Source organism: Gracilinanus agilis, chromosome 2 (assembly GCF_016433145.1).
Source record: "Gracilinanus agilis isolate LMUSP501 chromosome 2, AgileGrace, whole genome shotgun sequence".
NCBI classification, from domain to species: domain Eukaryota; kingdom Metazoa; phylum Chordata; class Mammalia; order Didelphimorphia; family Didelphidae; genus Gracilinanus; species Gracilinanus agilis.
In genome coordinates, this window is record NC_058131.1 from 279,212,166 (window position 1) to 279,233,181 (window position 21,016).

The following is a 21,016-nucleotide window of genomic DNA, read 5'->3' on the forward strand; positions in this document are numbered from 1 at the left end:
GAAATCATTAACTGAAAAGAAAGTAAATTTCTGGCTTTAAAATCTTCCATGCTGTAACTGTATTTCCCATGATTATCTTCAGTTTTTAGTTTAATATACTTTTATCCTGTAACTCCTTAGGGATAGGGAGTAGATCTGTGGTTTTGTTTGTATAGAGAACTCTTAGGTTCGGAAACTCCTTCTACCAATACAGGTCATCATCATCTTTGCAACTTAGATCCCTGAGAGGGAAATTGATTTGTGGAGGATTGATGTATTTTTGTTAGCTTCTTAGACAAAGAGTGGACCATGATTGTTAATTCTGTCATTTGTGCAGGACCATCAATGGAGCATTTATAGTGTTATGTTTATGGATAAGTACATCAGTGTTCTCTGTAAGACTTGTTCTGAGCTACGATTTCATTGCTTTAGGAAACTTCACTATAGTGAGAAAACTCCCTCTCCCACTGTAGATCAGCAACTCTATTTTAGCTTAGCATTTTAAAGAATTGCTTGGTACACTGAAAGATCAGGTGACTTCTTCAGGGTCATGAATCTATTATGTTGGTCAAGGAGCATTTATTAATTAAGCCCCTGTTGTGTTGTGTTGTGCCAGGCACTGTGTTAAACTCTGGGGATAGAAGAAAGGCAAAAGACAGCTTCTGAGGAAACATCCTGAAAACAACTATACACAAAGAAAACATATAAAGGATAAATTGGAGATTATCTATAAAGGAAAGGTACTAGCATTAAAGATCAGAAGAGGCTTCCTATAGAAGTGGGAATTTACCTAGGACTTGAAGAGAGCCAGGAGGTAGAGATGAGATGAGAAGAGAAAGTATTCCAGGCAGGAGATAGCCAGTGAAAAATGTCTAGAGTCTGAAGATGATGGAGATGATATGTTGGAGACAAGACTTCACTTAAATAGATTCTGGATCTAGCTCTCTGTCCACTGACTCACATTGCCTCTTTTCCTTTCATATGTCCATAGAGATAAATCATGGTCCTTGGAGTAAAGCAGAAACTCGAAGACTGATTAAAGCTGTTGAAGAAGTGATTCTAAAGAAGTTGTCACCAAAGGAAGTAGAAGACATAGACTCTCGGCTCCAAGAAGACAGTTCCCCAGAATCTTTATCAGTTTTGCGGAAACAACTCTACAAAGGCATATCCTGGGTAGAAGTAGAAGCCAAAGTAGAAACAAGAAATTGGATGCAGTGTAAAAGTAAGTGGTAAGTTTTAAAACTTTTTCTCATATTTCATCATCTTTGTTTCCAAATAAATCTCACCTTCTCTCCTACCCTAATAAACTCTTGCTTGTGACAAAGAATAAAAAAACCCAAGTGGGAAAAAAAAAAAAGCAATTTAGCAGGACTATTGAATAGAGATACAAAATACAAGTTCAAGGGGCTTAAAATAATTTTTTTAGATGAAAGACTATATGTAGGAAATGAGATCCCAGGTACAGATAATAAATTTAAAGAAATCTAAAATATATAGGGAAGTAAAAATCTTTTTGGTAAAATCTATTGATTAAGGAGAAATTGGATAGTAAAATAGTAGAAGTATTTAAGGGGGGAAATGATGATGAGTTGTTAAGAAAGAACTTCATTATCTGAGAATATTTATGTTATCGCTTCCTAGTTGGTAGCTTGTATCTATAATGACCCTTCCGTTCTGAAGATGATGTTTTATTTGGATTTGGGGGGGAAGAGAAGCAGAACATAACAATGACCTTATTAGGAAATCATGTGACCAATTTATAGTTTTAATTTTCCCTGTTTGCTATTAGCCTTAGACATAAAGAATACACATATATACATCAGGTCCAAAATGGGTTGGATACATTGCCAATAGCAATGACAATGACTATCAGTTAAGTAGATAAACTGTTATTTTGTGATATAAAAATATTGAGTACACATTATGTAGATTTTTCTGATCCTTGATAAAAATAAGTGGATTTATTTCTACGAAATAGAACCTAATAAATGATAGAGTTCAGATAACATACTAGATAAGAGTAATTTAAGGACCTAAAATTTCTAAAACATATCTATTTCCAATGGAAGCTTTTCTCTGAAATGATAAAATTGTTTGTTTGTCACCTTTAACATAGGCCCGAAATTCTAACCAAGCGGATGACCAATGGGAAGGTTGTGTACCGTGGGACAAATGCTCTACGTGCCAAAATCAATCTTATTGAAAGGTACAAAAATTTAAAATGTGTTCAAAGATAATATCTAATCTTCAAAACTTTTCATAAGGACAGAAAATTAGCAGGTATTTCTTTTTTTTTAACATTTAATAATATTTATTTTTTAGAAAAGTTAACATGATTACATGATTCATGCTCTTACTTTCCCCTTCACTCCCTGACCTTCCCCCCCCACCCCCCCATGGCCAATGCGGATTTCCACTGGTTTTAACATGTGTCATTGATCAAGACTTATTTCCAAATTGTTGATAGTTGCATTGGTGTGGTAGTTTCGAGTCTGCATCCCCAATCATGTCCATCTCAACCCATCTGTTCAAGCAGTTGCTTTTCTTCTGTATTTCCACTCCTGTAGTTCTTCCTCTGAATGTGGGTAGCGTCCTTTTCCATAAATCCCTCAGAATTGTCCTGGGTCATTGCATTGCTTCAGCAGGTATTTCTTAAGTATCTTACTATATGCCAAACAAAATTCTAAAGATGCAAAAACAACAGTGAAAGAATTCCTGCCCACAAGGAACTTAAATTCTATCAAGGTAGACAACTTATACATGGATAAATACATACAAGGTATTTTTGACAGGGAAGGAAGTAACAGCTGGAAGGAATCAGAAAAGACCTCATAAATAAGGTGATAACTTGAGCTGAACTTTGAAGGAAACTAGAGATGCTAAGAGATAGAGGTAAGGAGGTAGTGCAGTCTGCACATAGAAGACAGCCTGTGCAAAGGCCAGAAATAGGAGATAAAGGGACCTGTCTGAAGAACAGCACAAAAGTCAGCTTGAGAGGATCTAGGTGGCCCACTGGAAAGAATGCCAGGCCTGGAGACAGGAGGACCTGGGTTCAAATCTGACCTCAGAAACTTCTTAGCTGTGTGATCTTGGGCAAGTCACTTAACCCCAATTACTTAGCCTTTATAGCTATTTTGGCTTAAAATCAATTCTAAGACAGAAGGTAGAGTTAAAAAAAAAATTAAAGCCAGAAGGGCAATAATGTTTATTAAAGCTAGTAAGGTTTGTATAAAAGAGTTAATATGCCAAACAAAGGCATTTCTATTGACTCTAAAGGTATTAGAGCTAATTGTTAAATAAGAGAGTAGCATGGTTACTATTGGAATAATCTTAATATTATTCCAGTATTACACTTGTGTTTTATGAAAGTAACTTTGACAATAGTGATGAATTAGTGAGAGGGAATCCTTTAGGCAGGGGGACCAATTAGGAGGCTCTTGGCTCTAGTCCAGGTGAGAAATGATAAAATAACTTTGGTGATTGTCTTCATGGTGGAGAAAAGTTGAATTTGAGAGATGTGGGGGTAGAATTGAAAAGATATAGCAATTAGTAGATATGTGAGGTAAAAGAGAATGAACAGTTAAATAGGAAAGTTCAAAAGAGGAATGAGGTAAATTTGATATACCCACGGTACTGTCAGTTCAAAATATCCAGTCAACAGTTGGTGATGTGGAAAAAGAACTTAGGAAGAAAATGGGGCTGTTGATCCCAAAGCCAGGCAGACCAAAAACCGAAAGAAAACTATAGACCAATCTCCTTAATGAACATAGATGCAAAAATCTGAAATAAAATACTAGCAAGAAAACTACAGCAAGTTATCACAAGGATTATTCACTATTAGCAGGTAAGATTTATACCAGGAATGCAAGGATGGTTTAATAATAGAAAAACCATCCACATAATTAACTGTACCAATAACCAAACCAACAGAAATCACATGATTATCTCAATAGATGCAAAAAAAGCCTTTGACAAAATACAACACTCATTCATATTGAGAAAACTAGAAAGTATAGGAATAGCTGGGTCTTTCTTCAAAATAATAAGCAATATTTATTTAAAACTATCAGGAAGGGGGCAGCTAGGTGGTTCAGTGGATTGAGAGTTAGGCCCAGAAATGGAAGGTCCTGGGTTCAAATCTTGCCTCAGACACTTCCTAGCTATGTGACCCTGGGCAAGTCACTTGACCCCCATTGCCTAGCCCTTACCACTCTTCTGCCTTTAAACCAATACACAGTATTGATTCTAAGATGGAAGATAAGGGTTTAAAAAAAAAACTATCAGCAAGTATCATCTGCAATGGGGATAAGTTAGAAGCCTTCCCAATAAGATCAGGAGTGAAGCAAGAATGCCCATTACCATCACTATTGTTTAATATTGTACTAGAAACAGTAGCGATAGCAATTAAAGAAGAAAAAGAAATTGGAGAAATTAGAGTAGGCAATAAGGAAACCAAGCTATCACTCTTTGCAGATGATATGATGATATACTTAAAGAATCCTATAAAATCAATTAAAAAGCTAGTGGAAACAATCAGAGTTGCAGGGTACAAAATAAATTCATACAAATCATCACCATTTTTAAATATTTCCAACAAAACTCAGCAACAAGAGTTAGAAAGAGAAGCTCCATTTAAAATCACTCTAGACAATATAAAATATTTGGGAATCTATTTGCCAAGATAAACACAGAAATTATATGAACACAACTACAAAACACTTCACACAATTAAAACTAGATCTAAACAATTGGAAAAATATTAATTGCTCATGTGTAGGACAAGGACATTAAATGACAATACTACCCAAATTAATTTACTTATTCAGTGCCATACCTAAAAAAACTACCAAGAAACCTTTTTATAGAATTAGAACAAATTATAACGAAGTTTATCTGGAAGAACAAAAGATCAAGAATATTAAGGGAAATAATGAAAAAAAAAGTGAAGGATGGTGGCCTAGCAGTACCAGATCTTAAACTGTACTATAAAGTGGTGATCATCAAAACAATATGGTACTGGCTATGAGACAGAAGGGTAGATGCAGAAAGCCAGCTCTGCATTAACAGGAATCTGAATGGTTCTGATGGCGTTGGCGATAAGAATGAAACAGAAACAGGGAACCGTCAGTCTAACATGTTAGCTCATGACTATTCCAACAGCCCCCGAGCTTGTGCTTTATTTTATTTTATTTTTTTCAAGAGCAGGTTTTTTCCTATAAAGTATATTTGAAATCAAAGCTATATAGAAACTCAAGGTTATAAGAATTACATAGCAGTTGGCATGTGACACACAAATTTTTTCTCATGTAGATTACACTTAGTCCAGACAGAGCTCAAGGTTACCAAGGTCTTACTTTATCTAAGTTTTATTTTATTAAAAGCCTTCCCATACTTCAAAAGGTATGTTAAAGAATGAGCCTCTGAGATTGTGGGGTACAGCTCGGTGTGGGAAGGTACTAAAGTGAAAGTGGAATTTGTTTGGACCTGCCATGACTTGTCCTTGAGACATTTGAAACAGAGAGAAAAAGATAAAAGCAGCTTCTGCTATTTTCTGCTGAGGGAAAGAACTATTAACTCATTAAATGCTGGTTTACTATAGAGTACTTAGGGGCTTTCTATAGGACTTGAAGCTATCCTAAAAATCTAGATCATAATACTTTTCAATAATAAAAAGTGTTGATCAGAAGGGAGTCACACAGAGGGGTCCAATTGGGTAAACCATCCATCCCGTGGCCTGAATCGGCTCAGGGCTTTGCTATCTTTATTGATCTTTCTGGGACCCTGACAAAAGACTCTATTTCTCTGAAGGGCTCTCAGCAGGTAGATCAGTAGAATAGAATAGGAGTAAATTACCTCAGCAAGCTAGTGTTCGATAAACCCAAAGACCCCAGCTTTTGGGACAAGAACTCACCATTTGACAAAAACTGCTGGGGAAATGGAAATATATTATGGGAAAAATTAGGGTTAGAGCTACATCTCACACCCTATACCAAGTTAAATTCAAAATGAGTAAATGACTTAAATATAAAGAATGAAATCATAAATTAGGTGAACATAGAATAGTATACCTGTCAGATATATAGGAAAGGAAGGAATTGAAGACCAAGCAAGAGATAGAGAACATTACAAAATATAAAATGAATGATTTTGATTATATTAAATTAAAATAGAGGTTTTACAAACAAAACCAGTGCAACCAAAATTAGAAAGCAAGCAACAAACTGGGGGAAAAAATTTTATAATAAAACTCTGACAAAGGTTTAATTTCCCAAATATATAAGGAACAAAGTCAGATTTGGAAAAAATCAAGCTAATCCCCTATTGGCAAATGGTCAAGGGATATGAATAGGCAGTTTTCAGATGAACTAAAAACTATCAGTGATCACATAAAAAAGTGTTCTAAATCCCTCCTGACTAGAGAAATACAAATTAAAACAACTCTGGGGTACACCTCACACCTAGCAGATTGGCCAACATGGCAGCAAAGGAAAATAATACATTAGAGAGGATGTGGCAAAATTGGGACATTAATGCATTGCTGGTGGAGTTGTGATTGGTCCAACTATTCTGGAGGGCAATTTGGAATTTTGCTCAAAGGTCTTTAAAAGAATGCCTGCCCTTTGACCCAACCATACCACTGCTGGGTTTTGTTTGTTTTGAATTCAGGGAAGTGCTATTTGGAAGTGTCTAGCAGACTCCCTATGGACACTTGGGGACTTTGAGACTACATTTCCCGTGATCCCTATGGGTTTCTGGTTTCCGGTTTAATGCGTGGGGACGTCCAGCGTCCCCACATATGGGGAAATTTAAATTCGGAGGAGGGCCTAGAGAAAGCCTCTTTCTGAGTTTTGCAGAGTGGCTGGCTGGCATACCAGAGGGACAGGATGGACTCCGGCGGTAAATTTAAAAGATAAGCGCGGTCATATATATATTTTACCAACATGGCCATGGCTTTAATTAAACTACTAATTTCTCTTATTATATCAGTCTTTATCATTTTGGGGGGGGGCAATGGGGGTCAAATGACTTGCCCAGGGTCACACAGCTGGGAAGTGTCTGAGGTCAGATTTGAACCTAGGACCTCTAGGCTCTCAATCCACTGAGCTACCCAGCTGCCCCCAGTCTTTATCATTTTTAATCTTAACAGTTTGTACCCCAAAGGGATAATAACAAAAAATGATTGTACAAAAATATTGATAGCCGCACTTTTTGTGTTGGCAAAAAATTGGAAAATGAGGGGTTATCCCTCGATTGGGGAATGGCTGAACAGATTGTGGTGTCTGATGGTGATAGAATGAGCTGGAGGAATTCCATATGAACTGTAAAGACCTCCATGAACTGTTGCAGAGTGAATTGAGCAGAACCAGGAGGACATTGTTCACAGACACTGATACACTGTGGTACAATCAAACATAACAGACTCCTCTACTAGCAGCAATGCAATGATCCAGAGCAATGCTGAGGGACTTATGAGAAAGACCACTATCCCACATCCATAGAAAGAACTGTAGAAGTAGAAACACAGAGGAAAAACATATCGATCACATGGTTCAATGGGGATATGATCGGGGTTTGGGCATTAAATGGTCACCCTATTGCAAATATGAATAATATGTAAGTAGGTTTTGAACAATGATACATGCATAACCAATGGAATTGCTTGTTAGCTCCAGGAAGGGGGAGAGACGAGGGTAGGGAAAGAGCATGAATCATATAACCATGGGAAAACATTCTAAATAAATAATTAAAAAAGAAAAAAGAAAATGGGGCTGGATTTACTCACTGCTTCCTAAGCATAGCTTCGCCCTTGATGCCATAGCTATGCTTGTGTAGCTCGCTGTATCTGGCACCCTCCTCCTCTTCAAATCCTGCCTGTCCTTCCGCTATTACATCTCATCTTTTCTTTGAGAATTTCCTTCCCAGTCCTGTCTGTGGTTTTCTCTTCTTCTTTTAGAGTTCTATAATCATGGATATGCTGGGGCCAGTTCAGACCAGCTAGAGCCAATTTATTTATTTATTTATTTGCTTGCTTATTTGTTTATTTATTTATTTTTGGGAGACCTTAACTTCTGTGTTTTGGCTCCTTGGTGGAAGTGGTAAGGGTGGGCAATGGGGGTCAAGTGACTTGCCCAGGGTCACCCAGCTGGGAAGTGTCTTAAGGCCGGATTTGAACCTAGGACCTCCTGTCTCTAGGCCTGACTCTCAATCCCCTGAGCTACCCAGCTGCCCCTAGAGCCAATTTTAAAATTTTCAGTGTAATAATTTATACCTTTGAAATCAGCAACCCTTATTGTGGCTTGATTTGTTGTTTTGTTCATTGTTTAGACATAAAAAGTGATGGAAAAAATGTTAATGTGGATTAAAGTTAAAAGTGTTTTGGATGGGATTTTGGAGAACCAATTATTAAATATTTGCTAGTGCACTTCTGCCTAGAATTTTTTTTTTTTTTTTAATCCTTACCTTCTGTCTTAGTTCCAAGGCAGAAAAGCACTTGGGACTAGGCAATGGGGGTTAAGTGACTTGTCCGGACTCCACAGCTAGAAAGCATCTGAGGTCAAATTTGAACCCAGGACCTCATGTCTCTAGACCTGACTGTCTACCTATGGAGCCACCTACCTGTCCCTGCAAGTCTTATTTTTTAAATTGTTCATGTCCTTTGACCACTTATCTATGGGGAGTGGTTCTTACTTAGGCTTTATATATTTGTGTCAGTTCACTAAAGAATTTGAATGTTAAAGATTTTTTTTCAGAGGTATTGGATGCAATGTTTTGGGGTTTTGGTTTTTTTTTTGTGTTTTTTTTTTGGTCCAATCCATGGCTTCTCTTATTCAAGCTACATTGATTTTGTTTGTGGAAAAGCTTTTTAATTTTTTTAAAAAAATTTTAATTGGCCGTTTTATTTTTTTTTTCTTTGTAGTCTTATCCTTGTCTGGTTATGGATTTTTTTCTAACCACAATTATGAAAAATACCTTTCATCTCTAATTTTTTAAATAACATGAATTCTTAGATTTCAATCTCTTAACCATTTGGAGTTTATTTTAATACTTTCCATGAGTGTTCTTAACCATAAGTTCTTAACTTTTTGTACTTTATATTTTTTTGTGATTTTTATTTTTTACTCCTTCAGCAGTTTGGGGAAGCCTAGACCTTTTCAGAATAAAATTTTTAAATGTATAAAACAAAATACATAGGATTACAATAGAAACTGATTGTTTTGAAATAGTTATCAAAAAAAATTTTCTTTTTAGGTTCATGGATCCTCATTTAAGAATCCCTGGTCTAAATTAGTAGAGAGATTGTTTTCTAGTTTTCTCAGAAGTTATTATTAAATAAATAGGGATTCTTTCCCCCAAGAGTTTGTGTTCTTGGATTACTCAGAGAGTAAGCTACTATGTTTCTTTGCTTCTAACTCTTGTTTATCTAGTCCATTCCACTTATTTTTTTAAACCATTAGTAGACCTGCTTTATTCTTTTTTCTGGATCTATTGTTTGGTCAGTAAGTGACTTGACATACAACAGATTTGATTAATTTATAACTTTGATTTCCTCTCAGGCTATATCAAACAAATGTACAAGAAGCTAATGAAATTAATTGGGAACATCTTGCTGGTGCAATTGGGTAAGAATATTTGTTTGCTTTTAGGCTAATCAGAAGTAATAGTCACATGATATAAATTTCTTAGTCTAAATAAGGGATGGTTTATAAATTTTTAGGGATAATATGAAACTAATACTCACTGAAAATTTTTAGAGAAGTATCATAAATTCACCTCATTTGAAAAGGGATTTTAATGTACTATGAAACCTAACCAAAGTCCTAGGTTCAAATCTGATCTCAGATACTTCCTAGCTGTGTGACCCAGGGCAAGTCACTTGACCCCCATTGCCTACCCTTACCACTCTTCTGCCTTGGAGCCAATACAAAGTATTGACTTCAAGACGGAAGGTAAGGGTTTAAAAAAAAACCTAACCAATGACAGTTAGATGTCTCAGTGGATAAAAGCAGGCCTGAAAATGGGAGATTCTGGGTTCAAATTTGTCCTCAGACACTTAGCTATATGACCCTGAGCAAGTTACTTAATACCAATTGTAGCTCTTGCAGTTTTTCTGCCTTAGAACTGATACTCAGTTTCAATTCTAAGACAGAGGGAAAAGTTCTTTAAAAAAAAAAAAAGTAAAACCCAGTGGAATTGCAAGTCAGCTACAGGGAGGGGGAAGGGGGAAAGAATATGAATCATGTAACCATGGAAAAATATTCTAAATTTAAAAATATGTTTTAAAAAACGGAAGAAATGAATGAGTTTTAGTTTTGGTTGTCTATATGATAATATAGACTATATTTGGTTGTCTGTATTTTTTGCTTTTCTTTTTTGAATGTTTGAACTTAACAGAGACCAAGCCAAACTTGTCACACCTATAACCTCTTTCCTTCTGTGGATCTTACTGTATTATGGGTTTTGTTGTTGTTGTTTTTGTTTTACTTTCCTCCCCCCCTCAAAATGAAGGATCTACTTTCTCTTGCACCCCTCTCCTGACCCCATTGATCCTTGGAACAAACATGTAAACTCAAAGAAAACAAATTGGCCAAATTAAATTTAAGAGAGTATCCGGTGGGCTTTCAGAGTCAGTCGTTGAACATTTATCAATCCATGCTAATCTATGAAGCTTCCTTATTACTCATTTGATACTCAAGCATGGACTCCCCTCTCTTGTTAGACTTGTCTCCCCAATTAAATTACAAGTTGTCTATATTTCTAAAATTCTTTTAGGTCCCCTCCAGTTCTTAGCAGAGTGCAGTCACATGATAATCAGTAAATATTTGCTAAATGATATAAAAATATATATATATGATATAAAATAAAACACACAGAAACAAACTGGACAAGAAAAACCAGGTGCCTCAGGTAGTGCTCTTATAGGCAAAGGAGATTAGAGTACCAAGTGGATGTCATTAGTGCCGTACCCATCCTTGCTGTACTACAGCTTGGTGGAAAGTAGAAAACAAGCTTTTAGTAAGTGCTTGCATATATGTGCCAAACACTGTACTTAACTCTTTATTATTTCATTTGATCTTCACGACAACCCTGGGAGGTGGATGCTTCTACTGTCCTCGTTTTATAGTTGGAAAAAACTGAGGCAGAGAGGTTAAATGATATCTTATCTTTCCCCATTAGAATTCTTGAAAGTTCTTCAAAGGCAGGAACTGCCTTTCTGCTTGTATTTGTATTCCTGGCATTTACCACAATGCTGTCATGTAGTCAGTGCTTTAATAAATGCTTGTTGACTTAATATGGAAACAAGATCCTTCATCCACCCCCACCCTCCCCCCCTAGTTACCCTCCCAGACACTCTGGGTTTCAGTTTACTTCTTAAGATGTGGCATCTAAATTGAACACAATATTCCAGATGAGGCAGAGTGTGGAGAGCCTATCACTGCATCATTCTGGAAAGCCTCACTTCTTCCAATGAACACTTAAGATCACAGTAGTTGATTTTTCACACACAGAACCTCCCTACCCTACTCTCCACCTGAAATAATTTACCTTCCATTTATTTTGCATACATCTTGTGTATATACTTATTTATAGACATATATCATTCTCTGTAGATTAAAGCTCCTTGGAAGCAAGGACTTTTTAATTTTTCTCTTTGTATCCCTAGCTCCCAGAACAGTTTCTGAAACAAAGTAGGTGATTAATGTTGTTTGTGATTGATTACAACTGAGAAAACTGTTGAATTAACTGAAAACCTTGAAAAATGTTTTAAAATGTAGATATGGTCCTTCCAAAATTACAACCTGCACTTTGCTCCGTATTGTAAAGACTATTATAAGTATTGCTATTGTGTTATTCCTGATTCTGACACTTCCCTAGCTGTGTGACCTTGGGCAAGTCTTAGACTCTGAGCTAGAAGGAGCCATAAAAGTCATTTAGTTCAACTCTTGTCATTCTATAAAAAAGGAAATTGAAATCCATAAAGTAAAGGGACTTCCCCAGGGACAAATAATGTTTACTTTGGACCCATTTCCTTATCTTTAAATTAAGCAATAAATCTCCTATTCTAGCTTTAGCTTCGTGGAGGAAAAAAAAAAGAAATTCTGTCTCCCAATGAGTCTAAATTTTCTTTAAATCAGATGTACTTTATTTAGTGCTTTTTTTTGTGTGGGATTTTTTTGTTTCCTTTTTTTTTTTTTTTTTTTTTTTTAAACCCTTACCTTCCATCTTAGAATCAATGCTGTGTAAGAGTTCCAAGGCAGAAGAGGGTTACAGGCTGGGCAATTATGGTTAAGTAACTAGGCCAGGGTCACACAGCAAGGAAGTATGAGGCCAGATTTGAACCCAGGACCTCCTATCTCCAGGCCTGGCTCTCTCCACTGAGCCACCTAGCTGCCCTTACTGCTTTTATTTGTAAGCAGATGAACAGTAGGTTTTTTTTTATCTTCTTTTAAAATCTATCTGTAAACATTGTAATGATATTACTAGTAATATGCCAATAACATAATTTTTTTCACAATATTGAATTTGTGAGTCAAATGCTGAATCTAAACATTCTTTTTTTTTTTTTAAGAGATGTTCCTCCATCCTATGTTCAATCTAAATTTTATAAACTAAAAGCTACCTGTGTCCCTCTTTGGCAGAAGAAGACATTCCCAGGTCAGTAGTCTTAATTTGGCAATATTATTTCCCTTGTTTCCCTTTGTTACTGGTGACATATGGCTTAAATCAGTGATTCTCAACTTGTGAGCTATGGACCCTGGTTACAAATTCCATCCAATTTTACCATTTTGTTCCCCATTTGACCACTAGAAAGCATGCAACATAAATAAGGGGTTTTGTGTTGACAGTTTTGTATAATCTATCACTCATTTATGCTAATAGGAAAAACAAATCCTTCTTAAAATATTACTGAGTTTACAGTTTTTTGTCATACTTTTTCTCAACAAATAGTAATAATGCAAATATTGTCATGGGGAGAAGGTCTGATGAAATATTTTGACAGTAAAAAGAAGTCCTCTTGCTCAAAAAAGATTTGAGAACCACTGGTTCAGGTGACACTGCATTGTAGGGTTTCTAACAAAGCAATTTAAAATCTATCCTTAGAGTGGGCAGCTAGGTGGCTCAGTGGATGAGCTGGAGACAGGAGGTCCTGCGTTCAAATGGGACCTTAGACACTTTCTGGCTTTGTGAACCTTTTGAGACCAAGTGCACTAACTACACCCTCACACTGCATGTGAGCCCCTTACCTTACCCCAGACTGGGAAAGGAGGAAGCACTACCAATGGACTGCTGGGTAGAGGGGCAGGGGATGTGAGAAATGTCCTCAGGCAGAGTGGAGAGAAGGAAGGGAACAGCCCCCTCTTTGTGTGCCATAGGTTCACCAACACAGACCTAAATAAATTAACCCCAATTGCCTAGCCCTTACTTTTCTCTTTTGCCTAGGAACCTATACTTAGTATCAGTTTTTAGATAAGTTTTTAGGTAAGGGTTTAAAAAATAAATTGATATTATAAATATTTTGCCAGATAAGGTTACAAATTCTGAAATCAGCTCTAAACAACTACCTTATTAAAGCAGACTTTTGTAGGGGGTGGGGGATTGCAGTTTCCTGTATTGATGTCCCCACCCACTGCCAAAGAACTAGTATAAATTGTGACTGATCTTAGCTAGGAAAGGATGTAAAGCACCTCGCTTTTGCTGGCAGTTTCCTGTTTCTAAAAAGTGAAAGTGGGCAAGTAAACCCATAGTTAAAGAGAAACAATGTGTGTTTTGTGTTGCCCTATGCTACAATCTCTTTAGGCTTCTGCTACATGCCTTGTACTACTGTGTTCACTCAGGAAGTAGCTGGTACAGTGACCATCTTAAGAGAGAACAGGAAAAGTAAAGACACAAATGGGCTTTTTTTTACCAGTACAAAAATACCCTTGTTGGAAGAGGAAACCTACTGGCAAATGAGAAATCACCCAAAAAGACTTTTAATACCCAGCTGGCCTGAACCCTGAGAGCTTTTTGTATTTTTATTAAGGGAAAAAGATAAGATGGTTAAATTGGTTAAGTGTAGACAAAAAAGCCAATAAAATACTACCAAACAAGCTTGTCATTCTGCAGCTGCAAAAGGATAAATCAAAGGTTGTATGTGAACAATTTAAGACAAATAGGTTAGATGAAATTTCTTATGTTTTTAACTTTGAATTGTACTCAAAACCTCAGTTATACTTTAACAGTGGTTTTAATTATGTCACTCTGGTCCTACTATCTGTTTATTTAGCATAACTCAGTTTTAACTGGAATTAAATATTCATCTAGAAGACTAATATTCAGATTCATAGGATACTGATTTCTATTAATATTTGGCAAATGATTTCCATTTAAATAGAGAAATACAAATTAAACAACTCTGAGGTAAACCTCACACTTATCAGATGGCTATTATGACTGAAAAGGAAAATGATATATGATGGAGGGGATGTGGAAAGATAGGAAGACTAATGCACTTCTGGTAGAATTGTGAACTGGCCCAATCATTCTGGAGAACAAATTGAAACTATATCTAAAGGCTATAAAACTACGCATAACCTTTAAACTAGAAATACCAGGTTAGTTTCAGAAAAATCTGAGGAAGATTTGTATGAATTGATACAAAGTGAAGTGAGCAGAATATTGCACACCATAACAGCAATATTGTAACAGTAGTCAGCTATGAAACACTTAGCTACTCTGATCAATATGGTAAAATTTCAGTGGACTAAGGGAAAATGCTGTCTACCTCTAGAGAGAGAATTGATGAACTCTTGAATGAAGATTGAAGCATTTTTTTTCTTTCTTTCTTTCTCTTTCTTTTTTTGGCAACATGGTTGATAAGGGGAAATGTTTTGCATGATTTCGTATGTATAATGGGTGTCAATTTCTTGCCTTCTCAGTGGGTGGAGGAGGGAATAGAGGATGGAAAAGAATTTAGTGCTGAAAATAAGAATAAACTATAAAAAAACTAAAGTAACAATATGAAAAATAACAATAGGACAAGAAAATTAAAATTCCCATTGACAAACTACTTACATAAAGAAATAATCAGAAAGGGGACAACTAAGGTGACTCAGTAGTTTGATAGCCAAGTCTACAGAGCCAGGCAAGACTTGGGTTCAAATTTGACCTCAGATACTTCCTAGCTGTGTGACCCTAGCAAGTCACTTAAACCCCCATTGCCTAACCCTTACCACTCCTTCTGGCTTGGAACAAATACACAGTATTAATTCTAAAACGGAAAGTAAGACTTTTTCTTTTTAAACCCTTGCCTTCCATCTTAGAATTAATTTTGGGTATTGGTTCTAAGGCAGAAGAGAGGTAAGGACTAGGCAATAGGGGTTAAGTGACTTGCCCAGGATCATACAGTTAGAAAGTGTCTGAGGCCAGATTTGAACCTAGGACCTCCCATCTCTAGGCCTGGCTCTCAATCCACTGAGCCACCCAGCTGCTCCCAGAAAGTAAGACTTAAAAAAGAAAGAAAAAGAAGTAGACATCTTCACCCTAGGAGAACTCCTAATATATTAGTTAAGTATCAAAAGGCATAAAAGAACATTGGCTTTTAGAATTCAAAGGTGTCCCATAAGTATCATTTAATCTAATAACCACTGAATGGAAACATCCTTTCACATAGCATTCCTGACAGCAGGAATCCAGTCTCTGAATACCTCCTATGACAAGGTCATCCACTGCTTCATGAATCAGACAGCTTGTCATATTGTTGTACAAGTCCAGTTAGTGCTTTCTTAGGCTGATTAGAAATTTGACTTTATAAACTTTGCCTCTCTAAGAAATGTCCCTAATTCAGCCTTTTTGGAGCAAGAAAGTAGTCAGTTCGCCTTTCCATATAAAATTGGGGCATTAATACACTGTTGGTGGAACTGTGAACTGATAAAAAGCATTCTGAAGAGCAAAATGGAACTAGGCTCAAAGGACCAGAGAACTATGCTTACCCTTTGGCAACAATACCACTGCTATGTCTGGATCCCAAAGAGATCAAAGATAAGGGGAAATCAAAAATATTTTTAGCAGCTCTTTTTGTAGTGGAGAATTAGAAACTGAAGGATTGTCTATTACTTGGGGATTGAAAGAACAAGTTGTGGTATGTAGTTGTATAATGGAATAAATACTCTTGTATCATAAGAAATGTTGAATAGGATGAATTCAGGAAAAAAATGGAAAAAACTTGAATGAATTGATACAAAGTGAAGTGAGCAGAACCAGAAGACAAATTTAGACAGTAACAGAAATATTATACTGTGATAAGATCAATGTGAAGGACTAAACCATTATCAGCAAAGCAAGTTTCCAAAATAACCACTAAGGACAATGATGAAAATACTATCCACAGCTAAAGAAGGAACTCTTGATTTGAGTGGAACTCAAAGCATGCCATCTTCTATTTTATTTTCTTCATGAGATTTTAATTGTGTCTTATGTGTCTTCTATCACAACATGGTCAATATAGAAATAGTATTGTATGAAAATGCAGGTACGAATTCTAAAATGTCAGAAAATAATTGTCAAAATTGTTTCTGCATGCAACTGAAAAAAGTTTAAAAATACATTTGTATTGATATCTTTAGGTTTTTTACATTGCCACTTCTTCCCTTTATCCTTTCCCTTCCATCTCCTGGAGAGCCATCCAATATGACAAGTAGCATTTTTTATAGAAAAGAAAAAATCAGTACAATTAATCAGTGTATCAGAAAAAAGTCTGATAGACTCAATAATGCATCATTGATATAGGAGAGGTTGATTTTTGGAAATAGCCAGAAGACATTAGGAGGTAGTAACTAGTTTTCATTTTTTTTTAAACAATGTGACTATAAAAAAATCATATTGATTATCTCATCTGGTGGCTTTTATATGTAACACCTTCTTTATAAAGGTATTACAACAAGATTTTGAGCAGAACCAAAATGATTCTGATATAGTGTTTTCCAGTATAACTGTTTTGAAGAATAACATTCATTTAAATACATGTTTATGTTAGAAATATTAGTCATATTATTTAATAGTCATAGCCCATGAATATTATTACCAGAAGAGAATAGTGATTGGAGAACCATACTGATCATGTACTTTGTTATGTTTGTTTGAAAATCAGGCACTACATTCCCCAGTTAACAAATGGTCAAGGAATATGAATAGACAGTTTTCACATGAAGAACTCAAAACTATCAATAATTACATGAAAAAGTGTCTTAAATCCCTCCTGATTAGAAAAATGCAAATAAAAACAACTCTGAGGTACCACCTCACACCTGGCAGACTGGCGAATATGGCAGCAAAGGAAAGTGATAAATATTGGAGGGACTGTGGCAAAATTAGGACACTAATATACTGCTGGTAGAGTTGTGAATTGGTCCAACCATTCTGGAGGGCAATTTGGAATTTTACTCAAAGGGCTTTAAAAGAATGCTTGCCCTTTGATCCAGCCATACCCCTGCTAGGTTTGTACCACAAAGTGATAATAAGGAAAAATACTTGTATAAAAAATATTTATAGCCACATTCTTTGGGTTGGCAAAAAATTGGAAAATGAGGGGGTGTCCATCAATTGAGGAATGGCTGAGCAAATTGTGGTATCTGATGGTAATAGACTACTATTGTGCTGAGAGGAATAATGAACTGGAGGAATTCCATGTGAACTGGAAAGAACTCCAGGAACTGATGCAGAGCAAAAGGAGGAGAACCAAAAGAACATTGTACACAGAGGCTGATAACATTATGACACAATAGAAGGTACTAGACAATTCTACTAGCAGCAATGCAATGATCCAGGACAATCCAGAGGAACTTATGAGAAAGAACACTATCCACATCTAGAGAAAGAACTGTGGGAGCAGAAAGGCAGAGAAAAACATGATTGATCACGTAGTTCGATGGGGATATGATTGGGGTTTTGGCGTTAAAAGATCACTCTATTGCAAATATGAATAACATGGAAATAGATGTTGAACAATGATACATACTTAACCCAGTGGAATTGCTTGTCAGCTCTGGGAGAGGGTTGGGAAGAGGGGTGGGAAAAATCATGCATCATGTAACCATGGAAAATATTCTAGCTAAAAAAAAATTTTTTAAAGAAAAGAAAATCAGGCACTGATTTATAGTTAAATCACTTATCCCAATAAGCCTTTTATTTAACATGAATTGATTGTAATAATTTTTCCCAATTACATGTAATAACAATCTTTTACATAATATTTTTCCAAAATCATAATATCCAAATTTTCTCACTCCCTCCATTCCATCCCCCCTTCCTGAGATGGTAAATCATTTGGTCTGGATTATATAGATAAGATCTTGCAAGATATTTCCATATTGGTCAGGTTGTGAGAGAATACTTATATAAAACTAAAACCCCAAAATAAAAACATAAAATCACAAATAAAGTGAAAAATAATATGCTTCAATTTGCATTCATATTCCATTAGTTATTTCCCTGGAAGTGAATAGCATTCTTTGTTTTAAGTCCTTCAGAATTGTCCTAGATCAATTATTACTCTTTCACATTTGATCATCGTACAATATTGCTGTTACTGTGTAAAATATTCTTCTGGTTCTGCTCATTTCACTCTGCATCAGTTCTTATAGATTTTTTTGAGATTCATCTGAAGTCCTCTTGCTCATTTCTTATAGCACAATAGTATTCCATCACAGTCATATGCTACAATTTGTTCAGCCATTCTCCATTTGATATACATCACCTCAATTTCCAGTTCTTTGCCACCACAAAAAGAGCTACTATAAACATTTTTTTACAAATAGGTTCTTTTCTTTTTGGTTTTTTTTTTTTTTGTTTAATCTTTTTGAGGTATACACCTAGTAGTAATATTGCTGGATCAAAAGGTATGAATAGTTTTATAGCTCTGGGTATAGTTCCAAATTGCCTTGTAGAATGGTTGGAACAATGCACAAATCCACCAATAATTCATTAATGTCCCAATTTTACTACACCCCACCAACATTTATCATTTTCCTTTTCTTTCATATTAGCCAATCTGATAGGTGTGAGGTGGTACCTCAAAGTTACTTTTAATGCATTTTTCTAATCAGAAGTGATATAGAACATTTTTTCATATGACTATAGTTTGAGATTGTAATGCTTTTTAAACTACTTCATTAATGTCTCATCAAATATAGTACTTAAAGCAGTTAAAAGATTGAGAAAAAGGCCTCCGGTATGCTAAGTAGTCTCCATGTGGAAAAATCTATGAAAAGTACCATGTTACTGTTGGAAAGGCCAGTAAATTTAAAACCCAGTTCCTTATCTGCCTCTTACCACCTGTGCATCCTAGAACAAGTCTGACATCTCTGGGATACAGTTTCCTCGTTTGTAAAATGAGAAGGTTGGACTAGTTGGACTCTAAGGTCCCTTCCACCTTTAAGTCTGACTTTATGATTCTAAGAAAAAGGATGTAAGCAAGAATTATATGAGGATGAGAAAGTATTAAAGGAGTTTGTACTGGTGAAGGGAGTCAGCACCCAATTATTTTAGTATTTCCAGATTGATTCAGATCCTGAATCTCATAAATTTTGGTTCCATGCACCATTTTGAGCCCAGAGACATTGGCATCCATTTGAACTTAACATAGAATTAATTTTGAGTTAGAAACTTTTCACAAAATAACAATAGCTAGCATTAGTGTCGAAATTTAAGATTTGCAAAACATTTTCAGATATTATCTCATTTGATCTTCACAACGACCCTGGGAGATAAGTGCTACTATTATCCCATTTTACAAATGAGGAAATTGAGGCATAAAGGGATTAAAAGATTAAGTGACTAAACTGAAATTTTTTTCCTCTTTAGAAATTATAGACTACCTCTATGAGACTAGCCGCCCATTACTGGAACAAAGGTTACAGAGGAAACTGAAGAAAGAAGGCACAACTGTCCAGGAACCTGAGGTGCCAAAACAATCATTTCGATTCAAAGATATCTTTTTTTGTGAAAGTGACAGTGAAGAAGAAGATAGAGAGGAAAGCAGATAAGCTGGAGTCAAACACAAGTTCCTTTTTTATGTTTTTAATTTATTGCATTGCTCATTTTTTTTCTAAATCATTTTCATAATTCTCATCCTGCCAAGGCATGAATAATGGCCAGGAAAGGATTGAGATTTTTTTGTTTGTTTAATTCTGCCTTAACATCATTAAGATATCTGAGGTAGAAGAGACAGACACTTAAAGTGTCTCCTAGCCCTCTCATTTTAAAAACTGAAACCCCTCAAGGTGAAGTGGCATCCCTGAGGCAATGTAATGAGTTTAGAAGAAAAAGAACATTTACTACCTATGTAACCAGGCTCACTTTCTTTATGTGTCAAATGAGTTTAAGAATACTTGTACTCTCTACCTCCCATTGTTGTTGTGGAGAAAGTATTTTGTAAAATGTTAATTGCTACATAAAATGATTTTTTATTATTCAGTGTCTCAATTTCATTCTGATAAATGACTTTTTTAAAAAAATCTTCTACTTTAGATCATTCAATAGTGTGATATATTTGTATTTTAGGTTATCATGAAAATAATATTTTTATTGTTTTAAGTTTGCTACCCCTTCCATTTGAAATGGGACTAGAGTCTACTACTAATGAATTAAACATTGTCTTTGGTTTATTTTTAAATATATAGGTGGTTCCCTGTACATTTCATTGTAGTTAATGAAACAAATAGGAGTCTGTTAGATGAAGATTTTCATTTTTGTTGTAATGAAAGTGCATGTATGCTTAATAGAAGGAGCAGTGTTGGAGATTATTTCCTTTATGTCTCTGTATATTTTATCCACACACACAAACACACATTTTTGATGGGCAAGGCTTTAAATCTTAGAAAAATCACATTTTGAAAGTGTCTTAAATCTCTTGTAATCAGAGAAATGCAAATCAAAACAACTCTAAGGTACCACCTCACACCTAGCAGATTGGCTAATATGGCAGCAAAGGAAAGTAATAAATGTTGGAGGGGATGTGGCAAAATTGGGACACTAATACACTGCTGGTGGAGTTGTGAAT

General features: G+C 35.6%; 1 protein-coding gene across 3 annotated transcripts in view; it reads left to right on the plus strand.

Moving 5' to 3' along the window:
• Nucleotides 1–20,424, plus strand: part of TTF1 (transcription termination factor 1) — a 37,095-nt gene extending 16,671 nt beyond the window's left edge. The window contains exons 7-11 of one of the 3 annotated variants that reach the window (XM_044663958.1): nt 971–1,208; nt 2,096–2,185; nt 9,534–9,599; nt 12,548–12,633; nt 19,819–20,424. In XM_044663958.1, coding sequence (XP_044519893.1) covers nt 971–1,208; nt 2,096–2,185; nt 9,534–9,599; nt 12,548–12,633; nt 19,819–20,000 — 662 coding nt within the window. In that variant the 3' untranslated portion in view covers nt 20,001–20,424. Of the gene's footprint in view, nt 1–970; nt 1,209–2,095; nt 2,186–9,533; nt 9,600–12,547; nt 12,634–19,818 lie in introns of those variants that run through there. The other 2 variants (XM_044663960.1, XR_006505460.1) reach the window with 2 other exon arrangements.
• The last annotated feature ends 592 nt before the right edge of the window (nt 20,425–21,016 follow it).